The following is a 17842-nucleotide window of genomic DNA, read 5'->3' as shown; positions in this document are numbered from 1 at the left end:
TTATGCATTCAATTATTTTCTGTTTTGTATTTGTAATTAATTCCAAACAATTTGCATATTATATTTTCACTTTGACATTATGGACCTTTTCTGTGTTGATCAGAGGAAAATAATCCTGATAAAATCCATTCTGATTTCATGTTGTAACAAAATGAAATGTGGAAAAGTCCAAGGGGGGTGAATACTTTTGAAAGCCACTGTATAACATCACAGTACAGTGGGTGTGTGGAGCAAATATGGACAGCAGTAAAGAAGACGTGTACAGAAAAGCAGCACTGATTAAGTGAAACTACACTGCTGGAGTTACAGAGGAAGTAAGATTTTTGTTTTTGTTCATATATTAAGAGGATTGTTTCTGAGAGTTCTCACACACAAAACATAGTGGTTTTCTCCTGGTGTGGAGAAAGCACAGTTTGTTTGCAAGTGCGTGTGCACATGTATGTGTGTGTGTGGCAGGGAGAGGGGGTGGGTTTAGTTATGGCAAAAGGTTAGGCTGGCTCACACAAGAGCTTACCAGACATGACCCCAGCCATCAAGGTAGACACGATGGGGGTTTTCCTCTCACTCACTCGGGCCAGAAACGAGAAGAGCAGCCCGTCTCTGGCCATTGCAAAAATAATCCGAGGCAGGGGAAACATGGAACCCAGAAGACTGGTGGGGAGGGGGTAAAGAGGGTTTTAAATCAACAAACTTAGACTGAAGAGAAAAGTGGGCTCACGAGTCGGTTTCAACTTCACGCACCACTGTTCCGAATGCACCCTCCTTCTTGTCAGGGTTCTGGTAAATACCCCCCATCATCAAAAATTGTTCAAGTGAAGCTGAAGTGCTCCGAGCTAACCTTCACACACTCGCTCATAAGTCTCAAGGCATGGACAAAGCTCTCAAGGATTGTAACACAGGCTCATATCATTTCCCTGCAGAAGCTCTGGGTTTTGGCATAAAAGAAAGAAACAATTTTGTTGTTACACTTCAGTTCTATACGAGTAAATACAAGCTTCTAACGGCCTGTATTAAAAATGATTAAAACACAGGAGGTAAATAAAAAAAGGTTTGGTCTTATGCATCGCTTCATTGTCTTCAATGTTTTTGGACATGTAGGAAACAAGTATTTAAAACTACAGAACCTCCACCCCCCTCTGTTTTAGGTTTTACACTATGAAGGAAGAAGTGAATGTAAGCAGTCATCTGTGGAATATACAGATATTTTTGTATTGATATTGTTATTCAAAAAACAGATCAACCTGTTCCCAGACAATGTTTTTCTTTCCAGTATTTGCTTCAACAACAGAGGACATAAAAACACACATGGAAGCAAATGTGTGTAGTAGCATTAAACATTTTTCCATTGGGCAGTGATTTGACAGTTAAGGGGCTTCAAAAGTATGGGCTTGGCAATAATAACAGAAACCTATACAAAAAATAAAAAATAAACAGAAGGAAGGGGAAGATATCTTGAATCTGACTTACAATGCTGGAGATGTCGCAACATAAACAATGTAATTCATTTGACTCTGAGCACCCAAACCATTTAGCCTACCACACTGACCAAATGTGTGCTTAATAGTAGTGCACAGTCACAGACAGGAGCTTTTTTCTTTCTTATTTTCAGAACGCATGGCATGAACATTTTGCTTTGTCACAAATGTAGATGTGTGACGTCAAGTTACAAGTATAACCCAAAGTTTACAGGCCATGGCGTTCAGGTTTTTTAGAAAATTTGCATAAACTCGTGTCAGCAACTATAAAAGCACACTCCATATCAGGTTGTAGTGGAGAATGGAGAATGTTCACAGGCTCTAAGTTGGTTCTAGCATGAGGTGCATTTAGAACAGGTTGCGGTTGAAAGCACTTGGGACTCCCATCAACACAGAGTTAGTGGTATTATTTCGGCCTCACCTGCAACAATCCCTGACGTTAATGTGGCGATTAGGGGGGTTTTGGTTCGTGGGCTGACTTTTGCCAAAAATTTGAAGAGCAGACCGTCATCTGCCATTGCCCATATCACTCTGGGCATTGGGAACATGGCGCCAAGCAAGCTAATGAGAAAAAGAGAACAGGCCATGCTATGAGAGTCAGTGAATTACAAACATTGCTACAGGCCTACAGAGAGATCGACAGAGCGTTTGTTTTTATTCCGGGAGCCCTTCTGCCTAGTTTCAGTTTCTGCAGAATAAAAAAAGGTTAGCGATCAAGCCTGACATCAGCAAAATGAAGCGAGACACCCACAGCCACATGTGCTTCAATACTCCATTTGAATTTCAAGGTAGGGCAATGCAGCCTTCTACTTCTTCTGACTACAGAGAAAACTTGCTTTTACCAGCTTCTTTTTTGAGGAATTTCAGAAATAATATTACTATTTATTTCCAAAGATATACAAAGACAAGACATCCAAGAAAGAACTATCCAAATGTTATAAAAGGCAAAGATGAATGCAAAATCAGTGGTAAGGAAAACTTGGGAACATTTGAACAAAGTCATATTTATCATTAATTCTTGCTTTACATCACAAAAAAATACATTCTTATAAGCATTTAATTTCGTAGTAGTAGTGTGAATATGCAAAGAGATTATTTTCTTACAGTGTAAACTCCACAAAGAGAAAAGGTCCAAGACTGGACTGTGGCTGTGACTTTTCAAATAATAATTGTACATTCAGCTAAACACTCCCTGATCAATTGCAATCAGCCCTACAGTTATAATAAGATAATTACTCATTAAGGACATTTGTTTCTGTTGGGACTTAACAAAATTTGCCTGCTCAATTTTCCATATGCCATCCCTTGATAGTCCAACCGTTATTTTCCTTGACTAAATGCTCACTCGAAAGTGCTGTTGACATTGCACTGCTCCCGTTATTTGCATTTATGGAAAGGTGCATTTTTACAAAGCAGCCATTACATCATAACTACTATATCAATGAATCCAATGAAAGCTTGCATACATGTTCAAACAGGTCTTGCAACCCTGTGTCTAAATTACATAGCAAAGCTTAATATAAAAATATGTAGCACAATAAAATATATTTGTATGGTATAGAACCATTTAGGCTACAGCACTATTTAAAAAGCCACTGACACAAATCTTTGGACAGTAGTATCAGAGGACATCCACTTAAATACCTGCCAGATTTGATTAGAAGTTACAGATATGGTACATTATAATATAAACCTACCTACACATGAAATTAAATGGTCTACTGAGGAAGCAATCTCTGTATTAGCAGGCAAACATGCTTTTAAGCCACAGATGGAAATATCCAGTACGGGCAGGGGGAGAAAGAAAAGCAATAATACGTTCCACAGCAAAATCCAGGAAATGTACATCTTAACTGAGGATCATCTTAGTAACAGAATGTATTCCGAAAAAGTGTATTTGTAAAGGCTGAATCCATGAAAATGATCAATGTGTTGGGGTAAGTAAGACGTGTGAGGAATGTGAAGATGTGCATGCAGTGTGCTTAAGCAAGATAAAGAAAAAAGATATAGAAACATTTTAGTTTATGTTTTTTTTTTTTTTTTATAGAACACCAGAAGAATCTAAATATGAGAAGATGGTCTTTATTTTCATTTTATATAGCTTGATACTTAAGTAAAAGAAATCCTAAAAACTGGTCCACATGATGTTTTAAACTAAGTAAGAAAATGTAAATAATTTTTTCAGTCACTACTAAATTAAACACCATGAAGAAATCCAGTGGTAAAATCTGAATTATGAAATACAGTAGTAGTATATAGTGTTACATAAGTAAAATGTGAATGTATAAAAATAGGAAGCTTGCCAGCATTCACTTTTTATTTTTAGGGGGCTCAAATGTCACACCACACCCTCATCGGTTAAGCACTGCATTTGAAACCATTCACTGACCAAACAAAAACTGTTAATTAAATGACCATGCTTTTTCTTAAATCAGAACAGGCACTTCATAAGCTTCTAGCGTCTAGCTTCCTTAAAAAGAAAAAAAAAGACCAGCACCTTTTATTTATTTTTTAATAATAATAATATATTTTTTTTATTTATTTCTTGGCATCATATACACTCACCTAAAGGATTATTAGGAACACCATACTAATACTGTGTTTGACCCCCTTTCGCCTTCAGAACTGCCTTAATTCTACGTGGCATTGATTCAACAAGGTGCTGAAAGCATTCTTTAGAAATGTTGGCCCATATTGATAGGATAGCATCTTGCAGTTGATGGAGATTTGTGGGATGCACATCCAGGGCACGAAGCTCCCGTTCCACCACATCCCAAAGATGCTCTATTGAGTTGAGATCTGGTGACTGTGGGGGCCAGTTTAGTACAGTGAACTCATTGTCATGTTCAAGAAACAAATTTGAAATGATTCGACCTTTGTGACATGGTGCATTATCCTGCTGGAAGTAGCCATCAGAGGATGGGTACATGGTGGTCATAAAGGGATGGACATGGTCAGAAACAATGCTCAGGTAGGCCGTGGCATTTAAACGATGCCCAATTGGCACTAAGGGGCCTAAAGTGTGCCAAGAAAACATCCCCCACACCATTACACCACCACCACCAGCCTGCACAGTGGTAACAAGGCATGATGGATCCATGTTCTCATTCTGTTTACGCCAAATTCTGACTCTACCATCTGAATGTCTCAATAGAAATCGAGACTCATCAGACCAGGCAACATTTTTCCAGTCTTCAACTGTCCAATTTTGGTGAGCTTGTGCAAATTGTAGCCTCTTTTTCCTATTTGTAGTGGAGATGAGTGGTACCCGGTGGGGTCTTCTGCTGTTGTAGCCCATCCGCCTCAAGGTTGTACGTGTTGTGGCTTCACAAATGCTTTGCTGCATACCTCGGTTGTAACAAGTGGTTATTTCAGTCAAAGTTGCTCTTCTATCAGCTTGAATCAGTCGGCCCATTCTCCTCTGACCTCTAGCATCAACAAGGCATTTTCGCCCACAGGACTGCCGCATACTGGATGTTTTTCCCTTTTCACACCATTCTTTGTAAACCCTAGAAATGGTTGTGCGTGAAAATCCCAGTAACTGAGCAGATTGTGAAATACTCAGACCGGCCCGTCTGGCACCAACAACCATGCCACGCTCAAAATTGCTTAAATCACCTTTCTTTCCCATTCAGACATTCAGTTTGGAGTTCAGGAGATTGTCTTGACCAGGACCACACCCCTAAATGCATTGAAGCAACTGCCATGTGATTGGTTGGTTAGATAATTGCATTAATGAGAAATTGAACAGGTGTTCCTAATAATCCTTTAGGTGAGTGTATATATATATATATATTTGCCAAAGACAGTAAATGAGTATAATGCAAAAACATTTAAAATGTCAGATTTTGTTTGAGCCTTCACAATTTGTTAGATTTGCACCTCAGGGGCTATATTAATGTTGCAACAGACTGTATTCTGTCACAGTTTGAGCTTGAGCTTGGCATGTGAAAAGCAGCAGTACAATGGAAAGTACAACAAGCTTACCTCGTTGAGAGAGCACACAGAGAGCCCACGGCCACAGCGTAGGTGGCGCCTTCCCAGCCCACGTATTTGAAAGCGACAGGCAAGGGGCTGTTTTTATCCAACATGTAATAGGGCATCATCAGGGTGAGAGCAGCAGAGACTCCAAAGTAGGCCACAAAGCAGATCAGCAAGGATGCCACAATCCCAATGGGAATAGCTCTCTGGGGGTTCTTCACTTCCTCTCCTGGGCACACAATACAAACACAGAGGGTAAAATGGGATCAATGATTTGACTTCAAAGACAATTTGTAGTCCCTTCATAACAACCTAAACATTACTGGATCAAAGAGCAACCACATTCCTCCCAGGTGTGAAAGAAAGCAGGCTGCCTTTAGGCAAATCCACAGAGATATTCATGTCGCTTTTTTCCCCATTCTTCATAGTATTTCACTTGTGACCAAACACATTTCTCAAATCAGATTTCACCAGACATACACTACCATAACACCTTCACCCTTTCAGCTTAGATTTTATGAAATGGGTAGAGAAACACAACTTGAGGTAGAGGAAACTAGACAAATCTTAGTCCTGCCAGGGTTTGGCCTTGGCACGTGCAGCTGCTTGTATAAAGAATCATTGACACAGTACATCCTGAAAATGGCTCTGCATGCAAGGCTATAGATAGCAGTGAAGTATTTCATGTTCAAATGCCTAATGACATTTGAAGGTGTCGAGTATAGCACTTCTAAAATGGTAAAATAAACATAAAAATAACATGAAAAGGACAAATAGAACAGAATTGTAAAAATAAAAACCAAGTAATCCAAAAGCCCACCAATATGCATTTGTTGTGTGTGAGTTCAAAACTTTTGGTTTAGACACTGCTGGCCTTAAAATGATGTCTGAGATGAGCTATTACAGAACCAGAAGGAAAAACCCATTGTGAGGAATTCTTGCACTGTTGTGACTTAATTGAATACCACTGTGGTGTTCAACAAACTGAACACATAGGAACTGTAACATACAAGCCAAGTACTGTTCATGAGCATTAGTACTAGATCACTGTAATCTAAAGATTAAATAACTGGTGACAAACGAATACATTCATTGCAGCCTGATCTGTAAATCCTCTTCCAGCAACAGTAAAGAGATTAACACATGTGAAGGCTCAGACATACTGGGTGTTGTCTACCCTGCCAGCAGTTTCAGGTTTCTGCTTTCTTAGAATATATCTGAACCCTTTACAGTGAGTCTTAAAAACTGTGAAGTGAACTTTGGGTATGAAGTAATAAAAGGGAACTAGTGGCAATCCAGCAATGCATCCCAACATTCAGATTTCTGGAATTACCCTTTGGCCAGTTTCTCAGACAGGAAAGCTCATTCAATAAGAAGATCAAAAGCACAAATGAGCCAAGGTTAAAAATGACAGAATTCCTTGATGCTCATTTTACATCTGGTTTCTAACCGGAGTAATGCTTAAGGTGCTTATTTGAAGGATTCCGGAGAGTCAGTTCACAAGGTCATTGGCTATGTTTGCACGGCACAATTATTTGGAATTTTAAGTTGTTGGAATGTATGACATTGGAATATTCTGTCTACATTCATCACAATTCTTGGGGAGCACGTCAATTAATCCCCAGACAATTCGCCCCTATAACAATTCACCCCTCCGTCAATCATACGCACACCATACGTTCTCCTGTATTTTCTGAATTGATAAATTCATTTGAGACTATATCTACAATAATTCAGTCATATACAACTAATCAGGACAGTTGGCTGCAGCGGCTGGAGGCTACTTAAATCAGGTTACAAGTTAAAGCTTATATCTCTGTTGGCATAGTGGGTAAGGAACAACGCTGCGAATCTGGCATTGTGGTTTCGATTACCGATGTGCACAAGTTATTTCTTAAGTATAGGTTTTATTTATTTATATATAATTTCGTGGAGTTAAACAATATCAGAGTAATACGAACAACATTGTCATGGACCCCAAATCTTGATATTGTGCAAATACATGGCAAGAGGAATATTCCATCTAAGTGAGCTTGCCCAGGTCGCTTCCCAATGCAAGCCTAAGGGCAGTGAAAGTATGTCTGAATTTCACCTGTCATTTTGACAAGATCTGGTGTTCTTGTAGCGTAATATTTAAATATTTTCTTTTGTGTATTTTTTTACATGGTGAGATTGTATTGGTATGTGTGGGCTTTAATTCAGTGTGATGTGTTGATGCAGACCTGATTTGTTTTGTCACTCTTTTAAAAAGTTCAGTATACTGAGTACATTATTTTCTCTCCATTGAGCTGCTTTGTATTATTTAAAAAAATGTATCATCATCTGATCCAAAGTAGCTGCTCTTCTTTGAATCCAGTCTCATGCTTTACTTCACACCAACTATATTTAAATGCCTGGGTTTCTGTGGGTTCAGCTTCATGTATGGAATATGCTGTTTTCATGACTCAGAATTCCTTTAGTATTCTGGAGACTAGAGGAATATCCCTCCCTAGATATTCTGAATATTCAGGGGTGGAATAATCTGTTTCATATTCCGAACATGTGGTTTGAATTTGCAGAATATATATTTGGAATATTAATTATTAGTTATTTGTTAATACTAGTGGAATATTAGTGGCTATGTAAACGCAATAATTGTGTGGTTTGCTCCTATTGACACCCATCACTCACTGTGTAAAGAAGTGTCTCCGAATTTCTTTGATAAATACACTGGCATGTAATTTCTATGGGATTTCTGGTTCTTTTTCCCATATTGAGCCTGAAAGCAGCCATTTTTATATTTGAATGTTACAAACCCCAAAAAGGGGGCCTCCAACCCTAGTAAGGTACAAGGTCTTCTAGTATTAATTTTAATCAAGCTTCCAATTACTTAATCCAGTTAAACCATTATTTAAATAGATCATCACGCTCTTTAGCCAATGAAGATGCCTATAAAACCAGAAGCACTAGAGAGCAGTAGCATTTTGAAAAATGTATGGGACACTTTACAACTTTCTGATTGGCCAAAAAAAAACAGGTGTTAAATGCTGTCTGTTCCTACCTGTGGTGGCGATGCAGTCAAAACCCACAAAGGCGTAGAAACAAGTGGCAGCTCCAGAGAGGACGCCGGTGAAGCCAAAGGGCATGAACCCTCCCTCACCATACTTCCATTCTGCTGCCTCCTCCACTGAAACACTGCCAAGGAAAGTATGTAAAGGATCTGTTCAAACCTTTTCTCAGACCTAAAAGAGGTACCGAGAAAGACACCAAACACACTCTTGTCATGTTGAAAATCTACAATAACAGCAATTATTCAAAAAATATCAAAGCTAATTGTCAAGAATTGGCCAGGGGAATTAAATGATCATAGCACAGTCCTCTGAAGCTTAATGGCTGTACACTGGTGCAGCAACAATGTACATCCCTGTATTTCCTCACAGTCCATCCTTGGTCACTGTTTTTAGACTTGGATTAAAGAAAACACAAACTGAAAATCAGTCTCTTAAAACAACATTATACTAGTGCCATAAACTGTGTTGTGGTGTATTTATTTGTGGACACCATAATACATTTAATTCCTGATCTAGTCTGCATTACACTGCAGGTCTTAGGAAACGCCTGCATCACCTCACCCAAAAAATCTGGAATGCCTCCCTTACAAAAATTTCAAAAGCTAGGCAAGGAACTACACAAATACCAGCTGCTCACCTACACTCACCAACATAATTCAATTAGAAAAACAGCTAGGCAATTAAGGAGATGTGGGTGTTTGTAAAACTACTGCAGTGAGAGATGAAACTGGCTCCCACTCATTGGATCTAGACAACTTCTGCATTCTAATTAGAGACTAGTCCAGATTCAGGATTGCAGTGCTGTGCCTCGGAAGAGGAGTGTCAAGAGAGCTGCAGCGGAGAATGCAGTGTTGTTAAGATGATACATACTTATAGGTGGAGGTGTTGGTGATGTTCATCATTTCCTCCTGGGTGAGCCGCCAGTTCTTTAGCGTGCCCTTCACCAGCCCCGACACCACCACAAACAGCAGCACCAGGATGTTGATGCAGGTGAACACCTTATTGACCATGGCCGACTCCTTCACTCCAAATGCCAGCAGCCCTGTAAGAGTCACCAGGCCTAGTTAAAAGCTATTCGCACCCTGGCATTTATCAGATTGCGTTTCTAAACCCATCCAAACAAATGAAACCAGTGGAATTCAGTTAACCCCTTTTCCCCTGGTCTCTATAACACTAAAAAAGGAATGCAAAATGGGGAACTAATTTCAAATGGTTTCAGGCCAGTGTTCGTCTAATGTTTTTTGGCTTATGCACCACACGACCAAATACATTTTGCTCTATGTACCACCATGCTTTTCAGCAGATGACATTTGCCGAAGCAAGATGTCAAATATGACATACAGTGGGTCTCAAAATGTATTCACCCCCCTTGGACTTTTCCACACTTCAGTGTGTTACAATATGAAATCAGAATGGATTTAGGCAGCACTGTGGAGTAGTGGTTAGGGCTCTGGATTTATGACTGGAAGGTTGTGGGTTTAAATCCTGGGTGGGGCAGTGCTGTTGTACCCTTGAGCAAGGTACTTCACTTAGATTGCTCCAGTAAAATGCCCAGCTGTATAAATGGGTACAAATGTAAGTCGCCCTGGATAAGAGTGTCAGCTAAATGACAAAAATAATAATAATTTAATGGAGAATGCAATTTTTGCCACTGATCAACAGAGAAAATGTCCATAATGTTAAAGTGAAAAATATAATATGCAAATTGTTCTAACTTAATTATAAATACAAAACAGAAAATAATTGAATGCATAAGTAATCACCCCCTTCAGTCAATATTTGGTAGAGGCACCTTTGGCAGCAATTATAGCCATGAGTTTATGTGGATCAGTCTCTACCAGCTTCGCACATCTGGACACAGCAATTTTTGCCCATTCTTCTTTTCAAAATTGCTCAAGCTCCATCAATTTTCACCTCTTCTCAAATATTCTCAATTGGATTGAGGTCCAAGCTTTGACTGGGCCACTCCAGGACATTGACCTTTTTTAAGCCACTTAAGTGTGGTTTTGGCTGTATGTTTGGGGTCATTGTCCTGCTGGAAGATTAATCTTCTCCCAAGTCCCAGTTCTTTAGCAGACTTCAGCAGGTTTTCTTTCTTTACAAGGTTTCCATGCCCTGATGCAGAGAAGCATCCCCATAGCATGATGCTGAAACAACCATGCTTCACGGTAGGGATGGTGTTCTCAGGATGAAAAAAAAAAAAGAAAAGCTAATTAAATTTAAAAAAAGCTCTATTTTTGTCTCATCAGGCCATAGAATCTTCCTCCACTTGGTCTCAGAGTCTCCCACATGTCTTCTGGAAAACTAATCTATTTAATAATTTACTTTACTGTGCTCTGGGGGATATTCAATGTCTTGGAAATGTTCTTATATCCTACCTCTGATTGGTGCTTTTGAAGACCCTTATACCGAATTTGATTTGAATGTTTCTTCGTCTTCATAGTTTTTGTTAGGAATTGTACTAACCAACTGTGGGACCTCCTAGTGTATTTAACCTGAAATCATGTGACAAGTTAATTGCAAAGGTAATGGAAGTGGACTCCATTCAACTAATACTAAGACAACTGGTTTCACTACAGCTCAATCAGGTGTGTCATAGAAAAGGGGGTGATTACTTATGCATTCAATTATTTTCTGTTTTGTATTTGTAATTTAGAACAATTTGCAAAAAAGTCCCAAGGGGGGTGAATACTTTTGAGAGCCACTGTATAATCTCAAACAACCTCTTGGAGATAACGTTCTACACTCCTGGTTTGACAGCCCTGTTTTAGACCACAAATGCTAAGATATCCCTGATTTCAAAGGCATTAGATCCCATTTTTTACAGAGCAAGTTATGCAAGTAGATGCAAGTTGCTGCCAGATTAATATATTTTAAGTAGGTAGCAAGGAGGCAGAGAACAAAAGGTATGATGTTTAATGAATTCAAACTTTAATTTTTATGAATACATATGAAATTATTTTGACAACTCACAAAATATGTTTTGTTTTGTTTCAAAAGACAAAGCAGGAAACATTTTAGTCTATGTAGTGAATGAACAATTAATAATAATAATTATATTTGTATTTGAAGCCTGTCCACTGAGCCTCGTCTCAGGTTTATGACTGGTCAGATCAAATCATAGTCCAGGCTCAGAGTGGCAGAGATACCAAAGGAAGTGCTCAGATATCATCAGATATTTGGGATGCAATATTCATTGTTTCATGAAGATGGTCAACTAGACTGTTCCCTTTGCAGACACACTTTAATGACAGATTTCTCAGAAAGATATCTTTATCCAAAAAGTGATTGCACCCATTTCTATGTCAGCTGTTGTTTTTCCTTTTTCCTCCCCTCTTCTGAGAAAAAGGTGAACAGCATCTGTCCACAGATTCATATGTTTTTGATGAACAGCCAACATTCTTCAACAGCAAAACTAACACCACAGATTTCTCCCTCTTTGTCCCGAGACCACTTACCTGATAAAATTAAGATGATCAACACTGCAAACATGTCTGGGTATTCGGCCAGTATCCCGGGGGCGTTCATGGACATGTGTGCTTTGCAGAAGTGCTCGATGTGTTTGCCAATGAGCTCATCGAACGTAGCACTCCAAGCTCGAGCTACACTTGATGTTCCTGTGAAAAGCAACAACATCGTCAGGCTCATCTTTCTGTTATCTTACTTAATTTGTTTTTTGTGTGTTTTAATTTGAAAACTTGCCATTTCTCCAGTTCATTCCCAAACAGCATTGTGTTAGCAGCAAGAGACTTCTCAGGTAAACTAACTAGACAGGATGAAGCACTTTTTTAGGACTGAAAATGCAACAATTCAAAACAGGAAGGAATTAATCTCCCAAGAGTTTTGGGGAGGCTCTCTGCATTTGACATGGTCTGAAAGTGATAGAACAGAAGGTCTTAAGAGCAGCACTGCATAACAGCAGAGAAAATGTGGGTACATTATTTATTTAGCATTATAATTAGATCTACATATTGCACTGTGACAAAACTTAAAAAAAAAAAAAAAAAAAAAAAATGGATGGTATATTATTTTCATTAGAGCCATAGAAGCTCTAATGCTTTAGCTGGTGTATTTGTTTTGTGGAGTGCTTGGTTGTTTGCCAGAGTGTACATGGGTGTGTGCTAAAGATAAACCAAAGACCTGGAGCTGGGAAGATAAGAAAGTAAGCGTATTATACAGTTTCTTCAGACATAAGAAAATTCCTGCTTTCAATTGAAAGAAGGATCCTGCAATAAAATGTATTTGCTCTTCTGTTTCACTATAGACCGTCACTCTCGTGTATATACAGAGTTAGTTTCGGCTGTGTGTACAGTATCCCGATTCCTTTGGATGAATTAAATAGATACATATAAGAAGATGGCTTTTAGCTGTAAGCAGGTACTCTCATGCATTTTGTTCTTGAGAAAGAAATCTAAAAATAGTAAACAGCCACCAAGTAAAACAGTAAGTATAACAAACCAGTAAAAACATGACTGAATTGTATGCCATACAACTTTTTTTTTTTTTCTCAATCTTAACCAGACATTTGAAATAAGTAATGAATATGTTTTCTAGTATGCATAAACAAACCTATAAAAGTTCAATTTTGTCAGGGGTGGTGGTGGAGTGAGGTCGGGGGGTGGAGTGAGGTCGGGGGTGGAGTGAGGTCGGGGGGTGGGGTGGGGGGGGGGGGTGCTGATTAAATGAGTTCAGGGGCGGGCTCATGTGGCAAGCTGGGTAAAAGAAAATACCCAGGTTAAAAAAAATTATCCCCCAACCTTTCCCACCATACAGATGTTGCTCCCAAACTTCCCCCTGGGCACTTAAAAATCCCCCAAACTGGCAACAGTGAGGCTCGCACTCACTAACCCTCCTTTTCAAGTGAGGCTCTCCGAATCTATCCAAGCTGTTGACAAATGACACGAAAGTATTAGACTAGAAGAAACAGGGTGTGGTTTTCGAATAACTGCGCTAGGAAAAAAAAAAAAAAAGGACGCTAACCATGGCATCTTATAATTATAGACTTCAAAAGCCGATACCCGATCCCGTATTTAAATAAATAAACCTTTCATAAATAAATATAACAAAGATAGAGGGTTAGGTGTGAATTGGGGCCAGGTAGACAAAAGGGTACTTAAAACTGCTGTTGAGAAGCTGTGCTGTTTCTCTGTGACAAAAAAGCTGTTGACCAGGGGACAGAAACCAAAAATTAAAAAAAAATTGCAAAATTTAGAAGCATGTGGCCACTACAGTGTCATGCAGAATGACTGCCTTCCTGAATGAACCCATCCAAGATGATTTCATTTGTGAACGTTGTCAGCATGTTGAAGTCCTAGAGATCAAAGTCTGTGATCTTGAGGCCCAGCTTATTGATCTGCGCTGTATTAGTGATATAGAACAATTGGTCAATCAGCCCATGAGACCTTAGAGCAGAAAAATGTAGAGAACAGTAGGTCGTAACCGCAGAAAAGGGCACGAACAACACTTAGAGACATCCCAAGAGCTAGAAATGCCCAACAGGTTCCAACTTGGAAAGTGACGGCTCCGAGGGTGATGGGAGAACAGGGAGGTAGCTATAGTAGGAGACTTGATTCATAGAGGCATAGATCACACAGTGTGTTCTAGTGATAAGGAGACCTGCATGGTATCTTGCCTGCCTGGTGCTCAGGTTGCAGATCTCTCTCTAAACTAGTAGACGGGCCGGGGGGAATCCACTGGTCATGGTCCACACTGGAACCAATGACATAGGAAAAGGAAGGGCAGAGGTTCTGCAAGACAAATTTAAAGAGTTAGGAAAGAAACTAAAGAGCAGAACCTCCACAGTAGTTGTCTCTGAAATACTTCTGTTACCACCTGTAAAGCATGAGAAAGACCTAGGAGTCTACGTGGACTCCTCACTCTCACCATCCAAACAATGTGGGGAAGCAATAAAAAAGGCAAACACAATGTTAGGGTATGTTGTCAAAAGTGTAGAATTCAAAACAAGGACAGTAATGTTCACACTGTACAATGCACTAGTTAGACCTCATCTGGAATACTGTGTACAGTTCTGGGCTCCACACTTCAAGAAAGATATCGCTGCTCTAGAGGCAGTTCAGAGGACAGCAACCAGACTTATTCCAGGTCTGAAGGGAATGTCCTACTGAGAGACTGAGGGAACTGAACCTTTTCACCCTGGAACAGAGGAGACTACGTGGGGATTTGATTCAAGTCTTCAAAATCATGATGGGCATCGACCACATCAAACCAGAGGAGCTTTTCCAGATCAGCAGGGACACATGGACCCGGGGACACAAATGGAAATTGGGCTTCAAGGCATTCAAGACAGAAAACAGGAGACACTTCTTCACAAAGAGTGTTGTCACAATCTGGAACAAAGTCCCCAGCGATGTGGCTGAAGCTGAAAATTTGGGAACATTCAAAAATAGACCGGATAGGATCCAATGGACACCAAACGAGCACGATGGGTCGAATGGCCTCCTCTCATTTGTAAACTTTCTTATGTTCTTATGTTAGAGGGTGGATATGATAAAATTCCTCAGGGGAATACCAGCCTACTCTGTAGTCAGCATTCATAGACAATGCAAATTGACACATAATAAATAATCACTTAAATAAATAATCTGGTATACAGTTTTGTTTTGTTTTTGTCTCATATATTGAATGTGTGATTTTCTGATGTTTGAGATTACAATGTAATATGGGAACAAATTAAGAGTCATGTAGCAGGACAGCAAATTAGACTTCCATTGTATTCCAAAATCATATTCCATAGACATGTTATTTAATATTCTTAGTTTAGAACCAAGCTATTGTTTCTGGATTGCCTTTTTTATTATTATTGTTTTAAATCAAGGCAGTAAGCTTGACACAGGACTGGCCCAAGAACATACACGACGTGGAAATAACAGGACACCCAGTCTCTGGGGACTATTCAAAATCCTATTTGGAATGCTGGCACAGCTGAATGTATTAAATCTCATTGCAAATCATACTTGTTTGAGCTAGCCTGGTGTGAGCTGGGCTGACTTCACAGAAGCTGTTCTGAGTTAAGTTTTTACAGGCCTCTAAAGTGAAAAGTGCTAAGCAAGACAAACATTGCACAGTGTTACAGGAAACTGCATAAATCTGTGTAAATCATGCACCTTCTACAGTGCAGTTTGCATCATTTGTTCTCCTACTATAATTTGCTCCACGTGGCGATCTGTTAATCTTTCTGCCTGGATGGTTATTGTGACCTACAAATACTGGTTGAGGTACACAATCCAGTGACTGTATTGCAGTGACTGTCACTGGTGTTTTCTCTACTGCTCTGTTTAGCTTGGTGTTGTGTTTCAGTATCACATACATACTATTGTTATATCAAAGCGGTCTATTTTAATAAGGCAAAGCATGCTAAATAATTAAACTACCTTTCAGCAAAGAGGCAACGTATGGCTTTAATTTGCTTCCCCTCCCCGTCTGGATCAGTTGTTCCCTACACTTTTTCTTGATGGAGTTTCAAACAGCACTGCTTATGACCATTTGAGTCAGGGAATGGGAAACAATGCAGAACACATAAGATCTGTAATGCCAATAGTGGCAGGGTGTCAAACTCTGACCTTGGGGGGCTGTAAATGTTCTGGCTTCTGTTTCAGTCCAGCCCTCAGCTACTTAATAAGCTGGAATCATCTTAAATCAGCAACCTAACTTCAATCATCAATGTAAAAACAAATAACAAAAACAGCAACTGTGAATATAATTCAAATTGAATACCACAGTTGGAATGAAAAACAGAGTTCGGCCCAAGAGGAATGGAGCTCCTGGAACGCCTATCCTTGTGGGATGCAGGGCCTTTGTCTTTCTGCTCCAGCCGAGCTTTCAATTCCACAGCTGCACTAACCCTTTGCATAACTTCACCAATGAAACACTCCCCCACCAAATCTTGTGGTGGGAGCAATAAACCCAGCTGCCCTCCAAACGTCTGCTACACTCTTTCATTATTTGAGCTTTAAATGTAAAAGAACTTGAAGTTTGACACCCCTCTGGCTGAGAACTTGGAGGAAGAGGCAAGACAGGATGGGGCCAGCTCACCTATCACGTAGGACAGGATGAGATTCCAGCCAGTGATGAAAGCCCAGAGCTCACCCACAGTCACATAGCTGTAGAGGTAGGCAGATCCCGTTTTGGGCACACGGGCCCCGAACTCGGCATAGCACAAGCCTGCTAGAACGGAGGCCAGGGCGGCAATCAGGAAGGAGAGGACGATGGCGGGCCCAGCATTCTCTCTGGCCACAGCTCCAGCCAGCACGTACACCCCGGCCCCCAAGGTGCTGCCCACCCCAAGAGCGATCAGGTCAAAGGTGTTGAGGCAGCGTGACAGGCGCGAGTCCTCCAAGTTGCAGTCCACCACCTTCACCCTCAGCAGCTGCTTCCCAAAACCCAGAAGCTTCTCACAGGCCATGGTCTTCACCGTCAAGAGAGACCTGCAAAACCAAAGTTTTTTTTTTTTTTAAATAAAAAAAGACATTCAGACAAAAGAGCTTAGGTATCACAACAGGCAGAAATATAAACTACGCTTCCTCTACAAAAGTGCACAGGGCAGTACAATTGCCGTTGCTTTGTATACTCTCTGATTCTAAGGGGAGTTTTACTTACTACTAGTAGTAATACTACTACTTTAGTGGAATAGTAAAAATTATTAGAAAGACTCAAGCAAACCAGCATCATCAGACCACCTTGAAGCTGCTGACCAAGTTCCCAAAAAAGAAGCACATCAGCGCATGTCATGTCAGTTATACGTCATAAACATATCAGTTAAAATCCCTTTCAAGATGTCTGCTTTTGCTCCGGCACACTCAACTTTGCAACGTGTCAGGCATAGCTGTGGAAACACAGGCTACATATGAACTCTTATACTATAAGAGTATATTTCCCTAGCAACAGCATAAGTAGTCTCAACAACACAAATGCAACCTCAAAGCCCCAAAATAATTTATGTACATCAGAAGTCTGTTACACTCTTTTAATATCTGAGCTTGAAAAATAGGATTAAATTGTACCCACCTCCAGAACCACCCAAACCCCAGCAGAGTTAATCGATAATGACAATCCAGCTGTTTTTTGTTTGTTTTGGTTTTCAGCAGATCAGTACAAATGCTGCAGGAACATCCAGTTCCCTTAAACAATCTCTTCTGTATGTAAATAGTGTAATGGGGCTCCCGTTCTGTTAAAAGCAATGGGATGTTTGAGCCCTTATCAGATATGGGTTAAATTCAACTATCCACAATGAAAATAAGGGAGTGTGTATAAGTGAGATAATATGGAGAATTAATGTTGACTGATAGAGGATTTTTTTTTTAATTGGCTAAACCATAA

General features: G+C 39.9%; 1 protein-coding gene across 3 annotated transcripts in view; it reads right to left on the bottom strand.

The window, feature by feature from the left end:
* Window positions 1-17842, bottom strand: part of slc7a1a (solute carrier family 7 member 1a) — a 37318-nt gene that overhangs the window by 7937 nt on the left and 11539 nt on the right. For 2 of the 3 annotated variants that reach the window (XM_066699870.1, XM_066699871.1), the window contains exons 2-7: window positions 16559-16950; window positions 11965-12123; window positions 9377-9548; window positions 8497-8630; window positions 5463-5685; window positions 1897-2036 (exon numbers count right to left, since the gene is read on the bottom strand). In XM_066699870.1, the coding sequence (XP_066555967.1) occupies window positions 1897-2036; window positions 5463-5685; window positions 8497-8630; window positions 9377-9548; window positions 11965-12123; window positions 16559-16928 (1198 nt within the window). In that variant the 5' untranslated portion in view covers window positions 16929-16950. Of the gene's footprint in view, window positions 1-514; window positions 652-1896; window positions 2037-5462; window positions 5686-8496; window positions 8631-9376; window positions 9549-11964; window positions 12124-16558; window positions 16951-17842 lie in introns of all 3 variants that reach the window. The other variant, XM_066699872.1, reaches the window with a different exon arrangement.

This window comes from Amia ocellicauda, chromosome 3, assembly GCF_036373705.1.
Source record: "Amia ocellicauda isolate fAmiCal2 chromosome 3, fAmiCal2.hap1, whole genome shotgun sequence".
In the NCBI taxonomy this organism is placed as follows: domain Eukaryota; kingdom Metazoa; phylum Chordata; class Actinopteri; order Amiiformes; family Amiidae; genus Amia; species Amia ocellicauda.
Note: the sequence above shows the minus strand (reverse complement) of the source record. Positions and strands in the feature narration are given on the sequence as shown.